The 18,415-nt window shown below is 36.2% G+C and overlaps 1 protein-coding gene across 1 annotated transcript in view; it reads right to left on the reverse strand.

The window, feature by feature from the left end:
* Positions 1–12,251: 12,251 nt before the first annotated feature.
* LOC311296872 (uncharacterized protein) overlaps positions 12,252–18,415 on the reverse strand; it is a 37,322-nt gene continuing 31,158 nt past the window's right edge. Inside the window, exons 10-18 of the mRNA XM_084418856.1 lie at positions 16,375–16,824; positions 15,997–16,254; positions 15,660–15,902; positions 15,102–15,347; positions 14,337–14,594; positions 13,936–14,241; positions 13,545–13,814; positions 13,372–13,455; positions 12,252–12,897 (exon numbers count right to left, since the gene is read on the reverse strand). Coding sequence (XP_084274982.1) covers positions 12,831–12,897; positions 13,372–13,455; positions 13,545–13,814; positions 13,936–14,241; positions 14,337–14,594; positions 15,102–15,347; positions 15,660–15,902; positions 15,997–16,254; positions 16,375–16,824 — 2,182 coding nt within the window. The 3' untranslated portion in view covers positions 12,252–12,830. The remainder of the gene's footprint in view (positions 12,898–13,371; positions 13,456–13,544; positions 13,815–13,935; positions 14,242–14,336; positions 14,595–15,101; positions 15,348–15,659; positions 15,903–15,996; positions 16,255–16,374; positions 16,825–18,415) is intronic.

Genomic DNA, 18,415 nt, shown 5'->3' on the forward strand with positions numbered 1-18,415 from the left:
AATAATAAGCTTTTGTTTCCCAAATGTTCTAACAAATGGGTAAATATAAAAAAGGACACAAATTAAGAAACAAAGACCTATGGACAGATGCTGGTGGAAGGGATGCTGTTATAAAAGCATTTATTTTACACAACATCAGTAAAAAAGAAAAAAATCTCCTCAGAAACATGGTCAAACCTTGCTACGGATGTTTTTCAAATGACAAATGACAAACAGTGCAAATGGTTGATGGTTATATGGAAGAACTACAGGCGAGGTATACGTACTGAAGTCCTTTGTAAAGGTAAGAGAGAGTGTTAAATTGCTTTGCTTTACTGATACAGTTTTCATAATCAAGTATTACAAGTGGATCATCGTCTTGTACATGAACTTACTACAAAGAAATTAAATTTAATCATGATTGTGTGCGATTTAATCAAATTTCTCATTACAAGTTACAATATTCTTGTGTTGAGAAACAGTGAGTGTGTTAAAAAAAAAAGAAAAAAAAAAAGAAAGCCTGATTTCAAGTTTTGAAAAAATGACTAGGGGTATTACAGGTTTGGTGATGTTGAGGCTATTTTATTGGCACATACTTGTATATGGGTCATTCTAACTCAAGAGGTCCAAAGTTGTAAAGTATGTTGCACAATTACCTCTATGTATTTGGTATTGCAGAACCACCAGTGTTCTACTTGGTTTAACCAGTGACTGGCTTTGTGTCATGACACACAACACATTTTAAGTATATCTCAATATGAGGTAAACCTCTCTCTCAGCTCAGGATAGTCCAAACGCTCTTAAAAAAATACAGCACATCTGTACAAGAACTTGCACAATTTAGTTACTTAGACATTGCATCCAAATTAATTGATCAAAAGTAACTTTTAGTGTCAATTTATAATGTGAGGGTTTCAATGTTTTTAGTATGGGGAAGCCTACTAAAGTATAGTGTGATGGCAGACCATTTCAGGACAGAAACTTTAACCCCTCCTTTAATCCCTAATAGTAAAGTGCCCTTTCAGTCACAATGCGGTACATCGGAACACGATTTCAACCTAGGGGGAAGGTAAAGAATGTACTACTACTGATTGTCCCGAGACTGCTGGCTATCTGCAACAACTGCAGGTGGACCAATTTGCTGTACACTACCAAAAATGTCCACCAGGTGGGAAACCCAGCACCCCCACCCCATGGGAACACAATTCCAGCCCTGCCCCAGCGGAGGTCTGTGCACGCCACTGCTGTAGAGATCTGTTTTTGTGAGATATTGTGGTTTCCATAAATGTCTTTGTAACTAAAATGTGTTGAGCATCAGGAGACAAAGATGGCCACTGTGCCAAATATAACCAAGCCAAATATAAATAAATAAAAATGTTTTGCATTTCCAACACAAATAGTTGTTCAAATTAAATGGAAAAAAGCAGAAACCTTGGTTGAAGCACTTCAGATGGATTGACCAATATAGATTCACTCTAGCACCACTCACATCTTGTATAAATTTACTAAATCAGAATTACCGTTTATTTTTCCAATGTTAACCACATAACTTTAATGTAACCCATAAATTTACCCATTTCAAATTTAAACGGTTACTATTCCGGCATACCTCACAGTTCATGAACCTAAAGGGTTAGTTCTACCAAAAATGACTCTGTCATCATTTATTCAACCTCAAATTGTTCCAAACCTGCATAAGTTTATTTCTTCTGTTGAAAACAAAATAAAATATTTTGAAGAATGTTGGTAACCACACAGTTGATGGTAGCCAATGACTTCCATATTTTTTTTTTTCCTACAATTAAATGTTGAGAATTTTCATTTTTGGGTGAAATACCCATTTACAAGTCATATTATGTGTACTTTACTTAATGCAGCAAATATAATGCAACTACATACAATGTCTTTCAAAAGTTTGGGATTGGTAACATTTTATGCTCTCTTATGTCTCTTATGCTCACTAAGGCTGCATTTTTTTTTTTTTTATATGATCAAAGCTGAATTTTCAGCATCATTACTCCAGTCTTCAGTGTCACATGATCCTTCAGAAAATCATTCTAATATGCAGCTCAATAAACATGTATTATTAATATCTATGTTGAAAACTGTTGTGTACAGTTGAAAACTGTTGTGTTATTTATTTTTCTTAATGACCCCAAACTTTTGAATGGTAGTGTAGGTTTAAAACATTACAATTGGTAGAATTATACACTACTACTACTACTAATATTATTATTATTATTATTATTATTATTATTATTATTATTAATTATAAAAATGTTAGATGGACAAGAAGTCCATCACCAGGATGAGACCAGACAACAACAAAATGACCAAACAGAACACATTGTTTTAGAAGAACTAAAGTGTACTGAAAATGATGATGAACATAACTCTGAAATAAATACAAATGGTTTGGATTTGAAGTCAGAAAGTAAGGAGAGTGACTTGGTTTCAGTGTCCACATATTCTGAAAATGAAAACGAAAACCAGGAAAAGGAACAGGAACAGGAACATGAAAGAAACAACGAAGAGTGGAGGGCCACAACACCAGGTCCAAAAAAATCAGTTTAGAAATAAAATATATATAGAAATATATAGAAATAAAATATAAAAAATAAAGCCGCTGCATGGTTCAAACCAACTCCAGAGACCATGGACAGATGTCCTATACAAAGAATTCACAAAGTTCAGTCCTTGTTGTGTGCTGTGCTTTAAGTGCCAACATGTTAAATGCAAAAATAGTCAGAAACGAGCCCTGCCTTTCTTTAGAGCACGTGCACCTGCACCTTTAAAGGCTGTGCAGCCGTCTATACTTTTACAATAAAAAACCACCCATGAAAATCACAAAAGAAAATGACTGTCTTTGTAGCCCATAAAGGAGACATAACACACAAAAAAAGTGACAAAATTCAGACAGGCCAAACATTTTCGAAGGGGCAAAATGGCTAAAACCCTTCAACATGGTGTGAGCAATTACTATTATCAAGCCCTAAGAAAATCACCATCAGAAGAGATTGTGGCAGGCAACATTTCACAATGCTTAACTAAAGACGTGTTAAGGGTGATAGCTACTGAATCGAAAAAAAGCACCAGGCTACATGATGACACAATCATTGAGCTGGTGCTAACACAAAAAATAATGAAAGAATGTGCTACATCTGAATGTGCTGAGACTGCTGGTTACCTACAACATCTGCAGGTGGACCCATTTGCTGTACACACGTACACACAATGGAGTTTGCACATTTTAGCCCAGCATCTGAAAAAAACTAAAACAGTAACACTTCACTTGGATGCCACTGGTAGTGTCACCTCACGCATTCCGTGTCAGCCCAAGAGAGTGCTCTACTATATACTCTTGTACTGCCGGGAATGGGAAAAAACATGCCACCACTTCCTGTGAGTGAGCTCCTTACAAATCAGCACTCAATTCCTACCTTGACATATTGGCTAATGGAAACATTAAGGGCCCTTGGTCAAATAACATAATGTCAGGTACATCAAGTGGAGACTGACTTCAGCTGGGGATTAATGTCAAGTGTCCTGCTGGCATTCAACAAAGAAAGCATTTTGACGTATCTGCAAAGAGCACACCGAATTGTTTCAAACACAGTAAACAGTGGTGATCATCATTTCAGTGTCTTACATCTTTGCTCCTCACATATCATAAAGGCAGTGTGCCAGGCATTTTCAAGAAAGACCGACAGCAAGGCTGTAAAAGAGTACACTATTGCTTCGCCTTGTTGTTAAACAGCACACATCTAGAGGAGGCAACGGCTGTATTCGAGGATATGTGTGTGCTGTTAACATCATCAGAGGAAACAGATGTGGTGAATACAGCCAAAGCTTTCCTGGACCTGAAAATAATGAAGACGACAATAAAAATGGATGAATCAGAAACAATGCCAGAAGCCACAGAAACACCACAGATTGCAACCTCTGTGTGTGATAGATCGCCATTCAAAACAGTTTAGTGCAATTTTGGAAAAGGTCAAGAGCCTAAACCTTAGTAGCAACACAGAAAAAAAAAAAACCTTTTTCTGTCCAGAGCTTATTGACATCCTCATGAACACCTGAACATGAGCATTTTCCCCCTCTGGAGTGGAGTGCTTCTTGGGGATCTTAGCCCGTTTTCTGAAATTAGCACAGCTACAGTCAGCCAACAATCCAAAACCAGGGAAACTAACTGCCATGTGGAAGAGTGGTTTTGGATTGTCAAACAGAGCATCCTTCAAACAAAAAAGTTCCTGCATCCTGCTGACTTTATCCACAAAATATATGGATCCCTATACAAGGCAGATACAGAGAGCACATAATTAACAACAATCTGTTACTGCCGTGCCGTGATCCACAACCGAAAGAAAACTTCTTCTGCCAGAAAGAAGAGTGGGCAAAGAAAACATCTAGAAAAAGCCTACTGCCAAAGTCATCAGAAAGTCCAGAAAACAAAGACATCAGCATCAACACCAGCCAGATGGAAAACACCAAAGTCGATACAGATACACCAATGGACCTGTCGACCAAAGCAAAACATGAGCCAAAATACAAGGACAATACTGAGCCTGATAAACCAGAAAAAACATCTGAGGACATACCTACTGAGGTATTACTTCGTATTATATTTTTAAAAATATTTTCAATTAATTTAACATGTTTCTTACAATAAAATTCTAACTTGAAGATCGAATACCTTTGGTCCAAAAAAGACTGTGAAGTGGTGGTTGCTGTTGTGTCGTCGGCAGAAAAGAATACCACGTACACCGTCCATCACGCAGAGTTCAAAACTCTACAACCTCACAAGTGGATTGTGGGAGAGGCAAGAATATTCACGAGCTATTATTATTTAAAAATGGCATGATTTAAATCACCAAAGTACACCATAAATATTGTGCACATCTGAAAAGCTGTCAGTTATCTTTGTCTAATATGCATGTTTCAGACATTTGCTGTTTTCATCAAGATAATTGAATGCTACTTCCAAACAATACTCAACAAAATGGGAAAAGACAGTAGCATTTACCTCCTCAACCATTATACTGCTCAAGTGATAATGACAAAAGAAAGAGACGCAGTATGTAGACAGAGTCTGCGGAAGGTATCATTGCATTGTTATACATTGAAGATTTGAAAACACGTTTAAAAAGATTTACTAATGTGAAATTGTCGAACATTTCAGGTGGACTTTGAAAAGTACCACGCAGTTATCAGTTTCCTGAATGTGGATGATAACCACTGGAAGTTTTTGGTGAAAGCTTTCAAAATACCAATAAGTCCTTCTTTATGGCTATGTGGTCAAAGCTGAACTGAAATTTTAAATGGGTTTCTCTCTTTTTTCCAGTATCTACATGCATCTTCCAGTCAGATTTTTCTCATTAATCCACAAGGAACTGATGAAGAGAAGGACTCTAAACATGCTGCAATCAGATTTAGGTAAAAACACAATGCTTAAATAAAAGCATTAAGCTCAGCTCTAATTACTTCCAATCACTTTAACTGTATTACCCCTAAACTGTGTCATATATTTATCAAAGTCAATACTTCAAAATGAGGCATGGAAAAAAAGAGTTGCTACAATTAAGCATACAATCCAGCGAGACGCATACAGCTGTGGTGTGTTTGTTATGCAGGTATTTTTTTTTCTAAAATGGTGAGTAAAACCTTATACTAAATACCATTCATTCTTACACTTACAACTATTGTTCAAAGATGGCAAGGGAGGTTGTCAGTAGTTTCCCTGAAGTTCCCTCCAACTTGGACATCAATTCTTCTGTGATCAACATGGTGGAACTGCGTCAGAGATGGCTGAGGAAATCTTGACAGCCTCAGGTGATGGACATGAATGGGAACAAAAAGACATTCTGATATTGTTAGTGTCTTCTGTAAGCCCGTTACTATTTTAATATCTATACACTTTTTAGTGTTCAGAAAGAATCAGTGTTGTGGTTTGTGCGGTTTGACACAACCCCTTGCAGAGGTCCAACAACTGACTGGGTAAGTACTTTCAACTTAATTTTATATATATATTTATAAATATACTTTTTTTTTTTTTTTTTGATTGAATGTCATGCATGCCAACGCTGGTTTCATGTGAAATGCCTCAACATGAAAACACTCTAACTGGGCTTGCGATCTTTGCAAATAATTAATCTTGTTATAACACCATTTTTTTCTTTTACTTTCTTTAATAATACCTGATTGGTTACTTTCTTTTCGACTTGTAACAACTATAAAAAGATGAAAAAAATGTGTATGTGTCTGAATCTTTTATCTGTATCATTACATCTCTATATACACTGTGTTCCAAATTATTATGCAAGTGACATATCAGTAGGATTTCAGAAAAATAAAAATTCAGATTTTAGTTTTTCAAAGTGATTGTTTTATTTCTCATTTCTTTTTAGAAAATCATCTCTAGCAGGTTTGTTCAATAGCTTGTCAGGTCTTCTTAGGTAAATAGAAAACCTACTTACAGAGGTTGTTCCACATTGTTAAGCAAGTTAAAGTTCTCATGCAACATGGGGAGGAAGAAAGATCTTTCTGAAGATGAAAAGCATGAAACAGTGCAATGTCTTGCAAAAGGCATGACAACAACTAATACTTTGTGAAAACTGAATAGAGATTATTGAACAGTCAACAGATTTGTGATTGACTTGGAGCACAGAAGATAAATGCCAATTAAGGATTTACTGTCAAACAAATGAATTGCATTAAAACAGCAAACAGGCATTTAAAGCTGCTTGTGTCTCTGGAGTCTCAATAACCTCTTCATGCAGACTGGCAGTTTTGAGTAAAGTTGCATTTCAGCCACCTCTAACCATCTCACAATGAAAAAAATGTAAAGTGGCTGAAAAATTTATGAAGACTCAATTGATGAATTGGGCTGGAATATTGGCAAGTGAGATGGATGCTCCCTTTTAGGGTCTCTGAGGGTGTCAAAATGACTTCTGCAAGATATGTGTTAAGTTTAATATGGTTTACTGCTATGATATAAAAAGAAGGATAGTGCCTTCTGAAATAAAAGGATTTTCATTTAGGATAACGCACAAAAAACACCACAGCAATATAAATGTCAATGCAAGTGACATTATCACTAAATGTTTGAAAAAGTATTTCTACAGCCACTGTAAACGTCTCTTTTTGAGCTTTGGTTAGAAGTGCAACTTTACACACAACTGCCAGCCTGCATGGAGAGGTTCTTGAGACTCCAGCAGCTTCTAATACCTGTTTGCTACTAAACAGTGGCTTTTTTTTAAAGCTGCCCTTTTAATGCAATTCATTTGTTTGACAAAAACTTTCCTTAAGACATTTCTGAATGTTTTCTTCTGTGCTCCAAGTCAATCACAAATCTTTTGACAGTTCAATCATCTCTGTTCAGTTTTCACTAAATATTAGCAATTTTCATGCCTTTTGCAAGTTTCATGCTTTCCATCTTCAGAAAGATCTTTCTTCCTCCATGCATGTTGCATGATAAATGTGACGTCCTTAACAATGTGGAACAACCTCTTTAAGTAGGTTTTCCATTTACCCTAGAAGACCTGACAAACTACTGAACAAACCTGTCTGAGATTTAGACCAGTTATCTAAAAAGATATTAGAAATGAAACAAACACCCACTTTATTGAAAAAAACTCAAATCATAATTTGTTTACTGATAATGTCACTTGCATAATAATTTGTAACACATTATCAGGGGTTTAACTACCCAGCGTCAGAGGGGTATGCAGCAACAAAGATTCTGATTTCTCTGAACTACATATGTGCATTTTAAGATGTTTTGAACGCCAAAAAAATTGGATAACAATAGCTTTAAAACCATGTCAGTGGGCAGCTGATTATTTTTCTCTCCTCATCAGATCAGCATCACACTCTTTTTCTCTTTGTTTTTCTTTTGCTCGGTCTCTTCCCCTCCTAAAGCTGAGCTTTGACTGATATATGCTGATATAGGCTTTTCACTGTCTGTCAGAGAAGAAAGTAAACATAGGGTCAACTGATATATTGATTTATGAATCATTTCTCATAAGCATTCATTTACCTAAAGCTACTAGGAAATCTAGGTAACTAAGTTTATTAAATTCATTCACAATATGTACACATTCATTACTGATCTTACGCCTAATTCAGGGCCGTAGGGCTTTAAAATCAAAGAGGTCCTAAATTTGAGGTTGTTAGGGAGTTCAATTTTTTTTATTTCTCTGATGTGTGCATTTCAAGATGTTTGAAGGGCAAAAAAGTAAAAGAAATAGCTTTAAAACCACCCAGCGGGCACCTTGACGTCAATTTGACATCAACAAATAGTCAAGATTTTGACCACCATGACATGCGTGAATATGCATATTTACATTATATTTTGTAATTATTTCCTTGTGGTTGTAAAGAGGCCCAACAAAGGTATCAATCTGACATGTTTTTTTCTGGTCCCTACATCTCAGGTCAATATCATTGGCATTAAATCGATGTTGATTTGATGTCAGGAAATAAGATGTCAAATTGATGTGAAATTTATGTCAAAACAATGTCTGAAATGTCTGAAAAAGTATATTTAGTAACTCATTGTAAATCAATGCGACTCATTTTCAACATCTAAAAGACCTAGCCTGAATGATCTTGAAAGTTGTAGGCAGGTCTATGTATTTTGCACGTGTTTTTTTATTTATTTAAATCTTAGCATGCTTACATTTAGTTCATGTTTAAAATGACAGCAGACACTATAATTGCATATACTATAAAAAGGTCAATTTAATCTGATATTGAAGCTTGATATTGAATGATATCAAAAGAGCCTTAAAATGACATCAACATCATGACATCCTGACGTCAAATAGATGCCCAGCAGGCACAGGATATAAACTACAACGTCGGTCAGACGCTGGATTCTGGTTGAAAATGAAAGTCGGGTTGACGTCTAAATCCAGTGTTTGTTTGACGTCAAGCTCCAACGTTGGGCAGTTGTTGAAGTTTGGTTGGAATAAACCAAACAAAAAGGTGAAATGCATGGCCGTATTACCAGCTTCACTTAAAACTAACCAGATTTACTTTATTTAATTTCCGTTTTAATGAATTCATATTTTGTATTTTAAAGTCACCATGATGGTGGTTAGCGTTTGCTTTAGTTGTGCTGTTGACCCATGACTCTTTAATATAAAAATTTCTCTGACTGCTATAATTTTGTTTATAAAGAACAATTGTTGTAGTTAAAAAAGCCATGAGAAAATGAGATCAGGTGATGTTGGCTGTTTATTGATGATGACGGTGTCATCTTGTAATTGCATGAGTCCCTGATCTTATTCAGGGTCTAATGCTTTGATTATATAGGACTTGTAGTTTTAATATTGTTTTATTCATAATAGAAGTCATTTGATTCTACAGCATATCTAGCAGTGTTGTTTATCACTGGTTTTTAAAAAGTATTTAGTGCACAAAATCCTTTCATCTACATTACTTAGACGCACACAGACATTAAGAAACAGCATATGAATCTCAACAATGGTGACAATCAAACAAAATATCCAGATAATCAGATCAACTCTGAGCATAAAACAAGCTACAAAAAATCCAGCTGCATAATTTATTAATGCCGTAATGCATGCTGGGAGATATGGGGGAGTTTTGATTGGTGGTACCCAGCATGCACTGCAGCATGAAGCATTTCATTGATTGTCACCATTGTTGAGAGTCATACACTGATTCTTGATGGCTAAGTAATAATGTAGAGGAAAAAGTTGCACTAAATGTTTTTAAAAATATAAATGCCTTTATATTAATTGATAAACAGCATTGCTCTCATGCTGTAAAATTAAATGACTTCTTTTATAATTCAACATTAAAAAAGTCCTATATAATCAAAACATTAGACACTGAATACAATCAGGGATTCAGGCAATTACAAGATGATTCATCAATAAACAGCCAACGTCACCAGGGGCCTGTTTCAGAAAGGAGGTTCAACCAACTTGAACTCTGAGTTGACTTACCCTGAGATGGGAAACTCTGAGTTTTCGGTTACAGAACAGCTGAAATGAGTTAGTTCAATCAACTCTGAGTTGACCTACTCTGAGTTAAGCGCGTGCACCACAACTATAAAAAGCCATTATCAATGGAGCGCAGATATTATGAGTCACCATGGCAACAGCGCCAGACAAAAAGAGGTCTGCATGTTTCTCAACTTTACATTTTAATTAGTTATACAGTGTTGGGTGTAATTAATTACCAAGTAATCTAAATACTGTAATTTAATTAAAGGGATTACTTTTAATTCTTCTGTAATTTTAAGTAAAATCTGATGTAATTGCATTAGACTATAGAACAATTCTGTATATTTAACATACATTTTTAAAAGGTATATTTTTTATGTAACCTTCTCCCTCTACACACTTTGGTCAATTCAAGAATAATTCATGCAATATTGTTTATTTGAAAACATTAAAAGTGCAGTTTCTTGTCTCTCCTTGTATTGTTGAAATGGTTGAGGTTGATATGGGATTTAGTAATTAGTAATAAGTAGACATTAATCTAATTACACTGTTGAAGATGTCATTTGTAGTTAGTAATACAAGTAGGCCTAACTTACCCAACTGTTATAATATCAGAGGTGAAAGAACAGTATGTTATTCAACCAAATTTTAATGTTCATGTAGGTGCAATCCTGCAGGCATTAAAAGAACATGGCAGCAGCTGAAAATGAAATATGAAAACATAATTCAATCAAGTAAGGCTTGAGCATATCATGGGTGTAGGCTACCTGATTTTACATTTGACATAAATAACTAAATAGCATCCAGTGTCTAGCAGTGCAGCAGCATTTTTGGCTGAGGGAATTCCTGGAGGGACTTCAGAGCCAGTCCCGAAGATCCAAGGGCCTCATAAAATGTAAGAGGTGTGTTATTTTTTATATAGGCTATTTTTGATATTTCCATTTATTTTACTTTGGGTTGGGTTTTTTGTTGGTCCCAACAGATTCTGATGGTAATATCTGTCTGTTGGAGCCTCCTGTCCCAACAGAACCCCAGGCAGTTGTAAGTAACCTACTCAGTACACCATTATGACAAATAGTGTTATAAAGTGTACTCAACCAAATGCTCATCTTCACAGGACGATGGGGATAAAGAGTTTCTGCTGCCACAGAGAGGTGAACGTACCTGAACGAAATCAAAGTTTAAATCTAAGTATAAACGGGTATTCTTATCTCTACCCCCGCCCCCAGAGTGTGGAAGAACAGCAGGAGGACGGTCCATCAACTTCTGGTGCACAGATGAACACAGTTCAGTGATTCTCAGTAAATGCCACAGTTGAATTCTGTAGAATTTGTTTACAACTACATTAAGTAACTCTAATCTACTACTGTATTTTCAGTTGCCATTTAAGGAGTGAGTTATATAGACTTCATCTTATAAAAAAAAAAAAAAAAAAACAGCAGTAAAAATAGCAATATTTTATTTATTAATAAAAGATTCATTTGATTAATAAAAATGTACTGAAAGAATGAATGAGGTGTTTAAACACCACTTCCTCTTTAAAAAAGGGGAGGAGACCGAAAGAAACTCTGGGTTTACCGAAGAAAACCTGCTCCCGACCAGGTTAGGTTCACAGAGTAAGTTACCATGGTAACTGACTCTGAGTATAAGTTACCTCTCTTTCAGAAACAGGCTTGACTTACTCTGCTTTCTCAGGTTTGACATACCTCCCATTCTGAAACAGAAAACTCAGAGTTTCCCTCATTTCAGGATTAACATACTCAGAGTTTTCACTTAACCTCCTTTCTGAAACAGGCCCCTGATCTCATTTTCTCTAAGCTTCTTTACCACAACAAATGTGCTTTATAAACACACAATTATAGCAGCCAGAGAAAATTTTATACTAAAAAGTTAAGGGTCAAGAGTCCAACTAAAGCAAACGCTAACCACCATCATGGTGACTTTAAAATAGCCTACATCTATTGATTTCATTAAACTGAATTTTTCATTAAAAATGTATTGTTTGAAATGGAAGGCAGACACTGATGTGCCAGTTGGATTGTGGTTGTCGGAGATTTGCAGCTGTGTCCCCTTAGAGAAGATCACATATTCAATGAGAGGCAGGGGGGAATTATTTTATAAAATCTGTTTGACATTGTACCTCCCTTTTCCCTTTTTGTTAGTATTTTTTGTTTTTGTTTTGCCTTCTTTGTGTCTTGAGTTTTTGAAAAAAAGCTAAATAAAATCTTAAAATGGAGACCTCTTCTTATCTCTATTTATGAAGACAACACAAGATTTGATTAAAGAGTAACAAAGTGATTAGGAAAATTAATGTTTAATAATAATAAGCAAACATACATAGAGAGATAACAAGATAAAGATTTAGTAGAACATGTTTGTTAGCTAAGGTTGGGTCTAACTATACATTTTACTGCATGATAACCATAAGTCTTGTTAAAACAGACTGAGTATTGGAGATCATTTACATCACATTTACATTTATTCATATAGCAGAGTCTTTTATCCAAAGTGACTTATAAATGTGGAATACAAATTATAAAGTACAGGCTCAAGCAGAGACACAACATCAGTCTCTTGAGCTTGATGAGCAGCGACTGGAAGCCAGTTAAGACAGATCAATATCTACAACTACATTCATAAGAAATAACTCTTGCTCTATTATGTATATTAAGGCAATATACGTTATTACCACAACATTGCAATATTTTAACCATTTCAAATAAATCATTCTGGTATAAAGACATTTAAAAATAATCATAAAAATAAACTATGACACAGATTTTTCATGCTTTGCAAAGTGATTGTCAGTTTGTTTTATCATGAATTGAGTCATTTACAGAACATCTTAATGAATCATCAGGTTTCGGTCCAGGATCTTCACCATATTTCAAATCTCTTGTCTCCGATGAACTGCTTTCTGTCTCTGACTTTGTTTCCGAACAGCCTGAACACACCAAATTCACCACAATATGATATAAAGTCAGAGCCTTCAGTCAACAAGTCAAAGTATTCATCATAAAAGTATATCATTAAAGTATATTTGTCTAAGTGCAACATTTGTATTCTAAAATGAACCGCTGACATTTATGTATGACAAGTCATTTTAAATGTGCACTTTTTATGCATTTATATATATCAAAATACAGACTTAATCATATTTAAATGCTTCAAAAAATGCTTATGTGGCCCTTCAACAATTAGGATCTAAAACTAGCATTGTTTGCGCTTTTTAACTTCTTGTAATATAACAACTAGTTAATTAATTAATCAAATTACAGAAAACAGATATGACTTTATAATATAAAAATTTAATGATTTATGTTTTGTTTAGTTAAATCATCAAAACTTCTCTGATTTATTAATAAATGATGTAGGCCCATATAGGGTTAATAATTAAACACCGATCACACACACTCACCGCACAGTCTGGATATTGCTGTGACTGGAGACGACGCTGTGGATTCTCTCTGCTGATTCATCTGTGATATTATTGTGACTCACACTATAAGAAGAAATGAGACAGAAACAATAAAATAACAGAAATAAACACGTTTAGTGTTTGTCTATTGCTGCCGTGTCTCTGTAACTCACTCCAGAGTCTGAGTTTTGTGCAGATGTGGCATCAGCGGCTTCATGCAGTGATCAGTGAGTTTGCAGTGACTGAGATCCAGTTCTTTCAGCCCTTCAGAATATTCCAGAAACAGCGCCAGCTGTTCACAAACGCTCGGGTCCATCTGAGTGTGACTGAGGTCCATCTCTCCTCCCAAGGCCTGTGAAAGAGCCTCAGTCCTCCTCGAAGAGTCTCTCTGAGATCGATCTTTAATACAAGCCAGAAACTGCAGCAGCAAAGCTTTACTACAGCTGATGAGAGACAGGAGAACACAACGACAAACATGAGAATAATATACAGGGAGTTTATATGGAGATAAATAATTGGACTATTGTCATATCAGTAATGAAATGGATCTGTCAGGTTTCTCACCTCAGCTGGACTCGAGGCAGGATTGGCCAAAGTTGTTTCAGGGCCGTATCAGAGATCTCACAGTCCTGTAAAATCAACTTCACAACACTTTGGGTTTTCTGAAGCCCAGATGAGATTATTTTACAGTCTTTAACGGTGAGTTTCAAATGTTGTTGATTTTCCAGTGTGTCTGTTAAATCCAGAGCCGAGCAGCAGGAGAAGTCCAGTGTGTTGTGAAGAGCAGAGAGCAGAACAGATGCTGTCTCCTGCTGGAGATCAGAGGAACTGCAGCAATGAAGCAGCTTCAGCAGCAGCAGCCTGTCAACACTAACACACACACACACACACACACACACTGTTAACAAAGAGATTCTTGAGCAAAACAACAGCCATTATAATATCAGTGCTGTAAATCTGCTAACCTGAGTTGTGTGACTCTGCTGAGCAAAGGCAGAAAGCTCTCCAGCTCCTCCTCTGGTACGGAGGTCCAGAGCAGATTGAGTTTAACAGTGTTGCAGTTCTCGAGAGTGAAGCGCAGGGCAGCGCAGTGAACAGAGTCCAACACTCTGCCGCTCAGATTGATGTCATTTCCTGCTGAACTCATCAGACTGGACACATACTGAGGAGAGCGAGTCTCATAAATCTCCATAATGATGGACAGAGTAAAGCTGGGGCTCAACCTGTGGAGAATAAGATCACTCAGTAAAATCTACTTGAATCAAAGTCACTCAGTGAACAGAGAGAAGTAAACTACATGTTCTTTAATAGAGAAGCAATGGATGCAATCGAACTGTTTAGCCATGATGTGAATATGTAAAGTGACCCAGAAATCTAATGTGCCACGGGTCAGCCTGCAAACTTTCTAATAGGAATTTAGAATAGTGGTTTTCAAATCATGAGTAAATATAAAGTCTGTGGAAAAACATTACTTTAAAAGATTTTGTTCTACGACAAAAATTACACAGTCTTTTCTCAAACGAGAGTTTCTTCAATGATTGAGAAATAAGCCCTGAAAAACCAGAGGCAACTTGTTAGCAACTTATGTTTTTAAAGCACACAATGGTTTGAAAACTCACATTTGAGGTATGTAAAAATGTAATGTAATGTAAATTACATTGTAAATATAGAAAATTAAAATTAAATTAGGGAGGGAAACAATGGCTCTATTCTTGATGGATTATTTTTACCTTTTCAACTTGATTCTCTCTAACAAGGGCAAAAGTTTTCTGATGTTTTCACAAGAGATTTTGTTCTTTCTAAAGTCCAACTTCAGATGTAGATCTTGATGTTGCAGCAGGAAATTAATCTCTTCCCAGGTCAGTGAGCAGGAAGTCAGATCCTTCGACACTTTCTTCAGGAAAGAGCGAGTCAGTTCATCATCCTGTGCTTCATACACCAGAGAAACCAGCTGTTGAAGAGTCTCTTTGGAGAACCTGAACACACACACACACACACACACACACACACACACACACACACATACACACACACACACACACACACACACACACACACACACACACACACACACACACACACACACACACACACACACACACACACACACACACACACACACACACACACACACACACACACACACACACACACACACACACACACACACACACACACACACACACACACACACACACACACACACACACACACAGAGAACAGGACTCATCAGTTTTAAACAGGTTGATTTACTCACAGAAAATGGACCAACTGAGCTGAACACAGACCTGATAGTCCGGGGTTCCTGGAGACCCAACAGAGCCGTGAGAGACAGAGCCTCTGATTTACACCCAGTAAGATCCAAACACTGAACAGATACCAGTCTCAGGAGAGACGTCAAGCTGCTCAGGATATGAGAGAGATTTCGCTTTGAGTCTTTTGTGAGCAGTGAAAACTCCTCTATCAGTGGAAAACGACCATTCAATGATCTCAGCGCTCTGAACATCTTCATTAACAGTTTGTCTTCCACACTGTCAAAGACAAAATCAGAGATCATGAGGAACATTCAAACAGTGGATTTCAGGGATGATTTAAAAGTGTGAATGCAGATGATGAATCTGAGACCTCAGTTTGTGCAGGTGTGTGATGTGTTTGAAGAGCAGTTTGAGTCCTCTGAGAGAGATGGCGTGTGTCTTCAGAGTCAGGTTTAGTTTTGAGGGCGAACGGCCCAGAACTCTCGCCACAGATCTGCAGGAGCTGCTGGGTAATTCTCCACTCAGAGTAACAGTGAAGTCTAAAGCCTGGAGCAGAGGAGTCACCTGATCTGCCTTCACTCTCGGCCCAAACACTTTACATAGTGAAGGGATGAACCGCTCAGCATTCCTACAGGACGAGGAAATTATGAATAATTATTTATTTAAACATCTAGTGTTTTTTCATACTTTCAGGCAGAAAATATCATGCTTACATGAAAGCACAACTTTTTACTAGTTTAACACAGACCTGAGCTGTGAGATGTAGGGCAGACACTGGAGGAATCCCCTCACTTCACTCTCTTCATCTGTCCAGTCTATCAGCTCTACTGGTTTCTTCTCTGTTTGGAGTTTCAGCACTTCTAGGAGGATGGAGCTCTTTCTCTCTGAGAGCTTTATTCTCCAGACTGCAGGAGCTGACTGATAAACTGGCTGTAATGCTGGAAGGACACTCCTGCCTGTTTGAGTCTCAAAGTCCTTCACATGTGAACACAGATCCAGCAGGAAATCACATTGGTGCTTCTGAATATTATTATTATTATAATTCTCATGACAGGGGAAAGATGTGTAGCTGCACACAGATGTTAATAGTTCAGTGTAATTTTCTTCTGTATTTGCATCAAACTCTGATGCTGAAACAAACAGATTCAGCAGAAACTTTACAGCAGCTTCTCTCTTCCTGTAGATAATGTCACAAAATCTGTGGAGACACACATAATTATCACTTTATTGTCCAGTGTAGGAGAATATAAAATATTGAATACAAGTGAAAATATAATCCTAAATTGAATTTAGTAACATAAGTATTTTTGTATAGCTTCTATCTTTTGGAAAATTAATACAATTCAAGTTTTGAGTAACTTAAATTCCTTAAACCTTTCATTTCAAGTACATGTAATTGAAAGTTTTTACACTGTTTTCTGATTTGACAGTAAACACTCAATCTATTAAAGTCAAGCGCTGTTTTACATCACAACAGTAATCTCACACACACGCCAGACCAATCACAGTATTTGTTTATAAAACATAAATTGTAGAGAATCCAAAAGTCTCTCTATATATTTCTATAGGGATCTATAGGTGATTACACCAGGACATCACACATTTGTTTAACGCCTCCAGGTGACACTATTCTCACTTTAAACATTTATTTTAAAGGCTTTCCTAATATTGCATTTATTGAAAAATAATTACAAATATATTCATTTTAATGGAAAAAATAGATCATAAAATTGTTTAAAAATTGCATTATATCATAAAATCCCATCAAAATTCTAAATAATAATCAAAAAATATTATTGAACAAAAAAACATTACATTGATTTCCTTAAAAAAAAGAAAAAAAAAAGTTACATTTCAAGGCTTTGATCACTTTTGACCATGAAGGGGACAGTGTGACCCCAAAATGAAGAGGCTCAGATCCTGTGAATATTTGATAATGTATTGTGTGATGTATATTTGGACAGAGAGATTAAGATTGTTGCTCGACTATGCAGAAACCCACTGTAACTCGATTATAACCACATATATAAAAGAACTGTGAGCTGCATGAAGCTGATACAATAGAAATACATGAACAAAATCAATCTCTACAGAGACTGACTGAACAAGAGTGAGAGAAGGATTTGATCAACAGATTTACTTACAACACGACTGTCAGCGGCAGATGCAGAAACAGAGACGCTTAGTTAAAACTGTGTCATGAGAACAGTGTTGGGCTCGTTACTCAAAACATTTATAATTTACTCATTACTAGTTACTCCTTTCAAAAATATTATTATTACTTTACTTATTACTCCCGGCCAACAGTAATTAATTACACTAGTTACAACACTTTCCCATTACATCTCCCTAAAATTGGTAATTGCATCATTTTTGCAGCCTGTGAATCCATGAAAGTTTCAAATAAACGAAGAGTACAACTGTCTCAAACTGATGACAAGCCATGATTTTATTAAATAACTTCTGTTATTTAATAAAGCAGCAACACAGAAAAATGAACACAAAGGCTGTATTTTCAGCCGCTATATGATCTGAGCTTCTCCATCTTCAGACAAAGCCAGCTTGCTGCGTTGGTGAAGTCATGAGCGCACACACACAACAACGATTATGAAAATTGATAGGGATGATTGGATTTTTGAATTTCAAATCATTAGCAATTGTGACAAAAAAATAAATGTTATTAGTTACACTAGTTACCAGAGAAAGTAATATTACTGTAACGCATCACTAGTAACTAGTTACTGCCCAACACTGCACAAGAACTAGTCTGAACAACTAGCAGTTAGTTA

The sequence above is a fragment of the Rutilus rutilus genome (assembly GCF_951802725.1).
Source record: "Rutilus rutilus genome assembly, chromosome: 9".
Lineage (NCBI taxonomy): Eukaryota > Metazoa > Chordata > Actinopteri > Cypriniformes > Leuciscidae > Rutilus > Rutilus rutilus.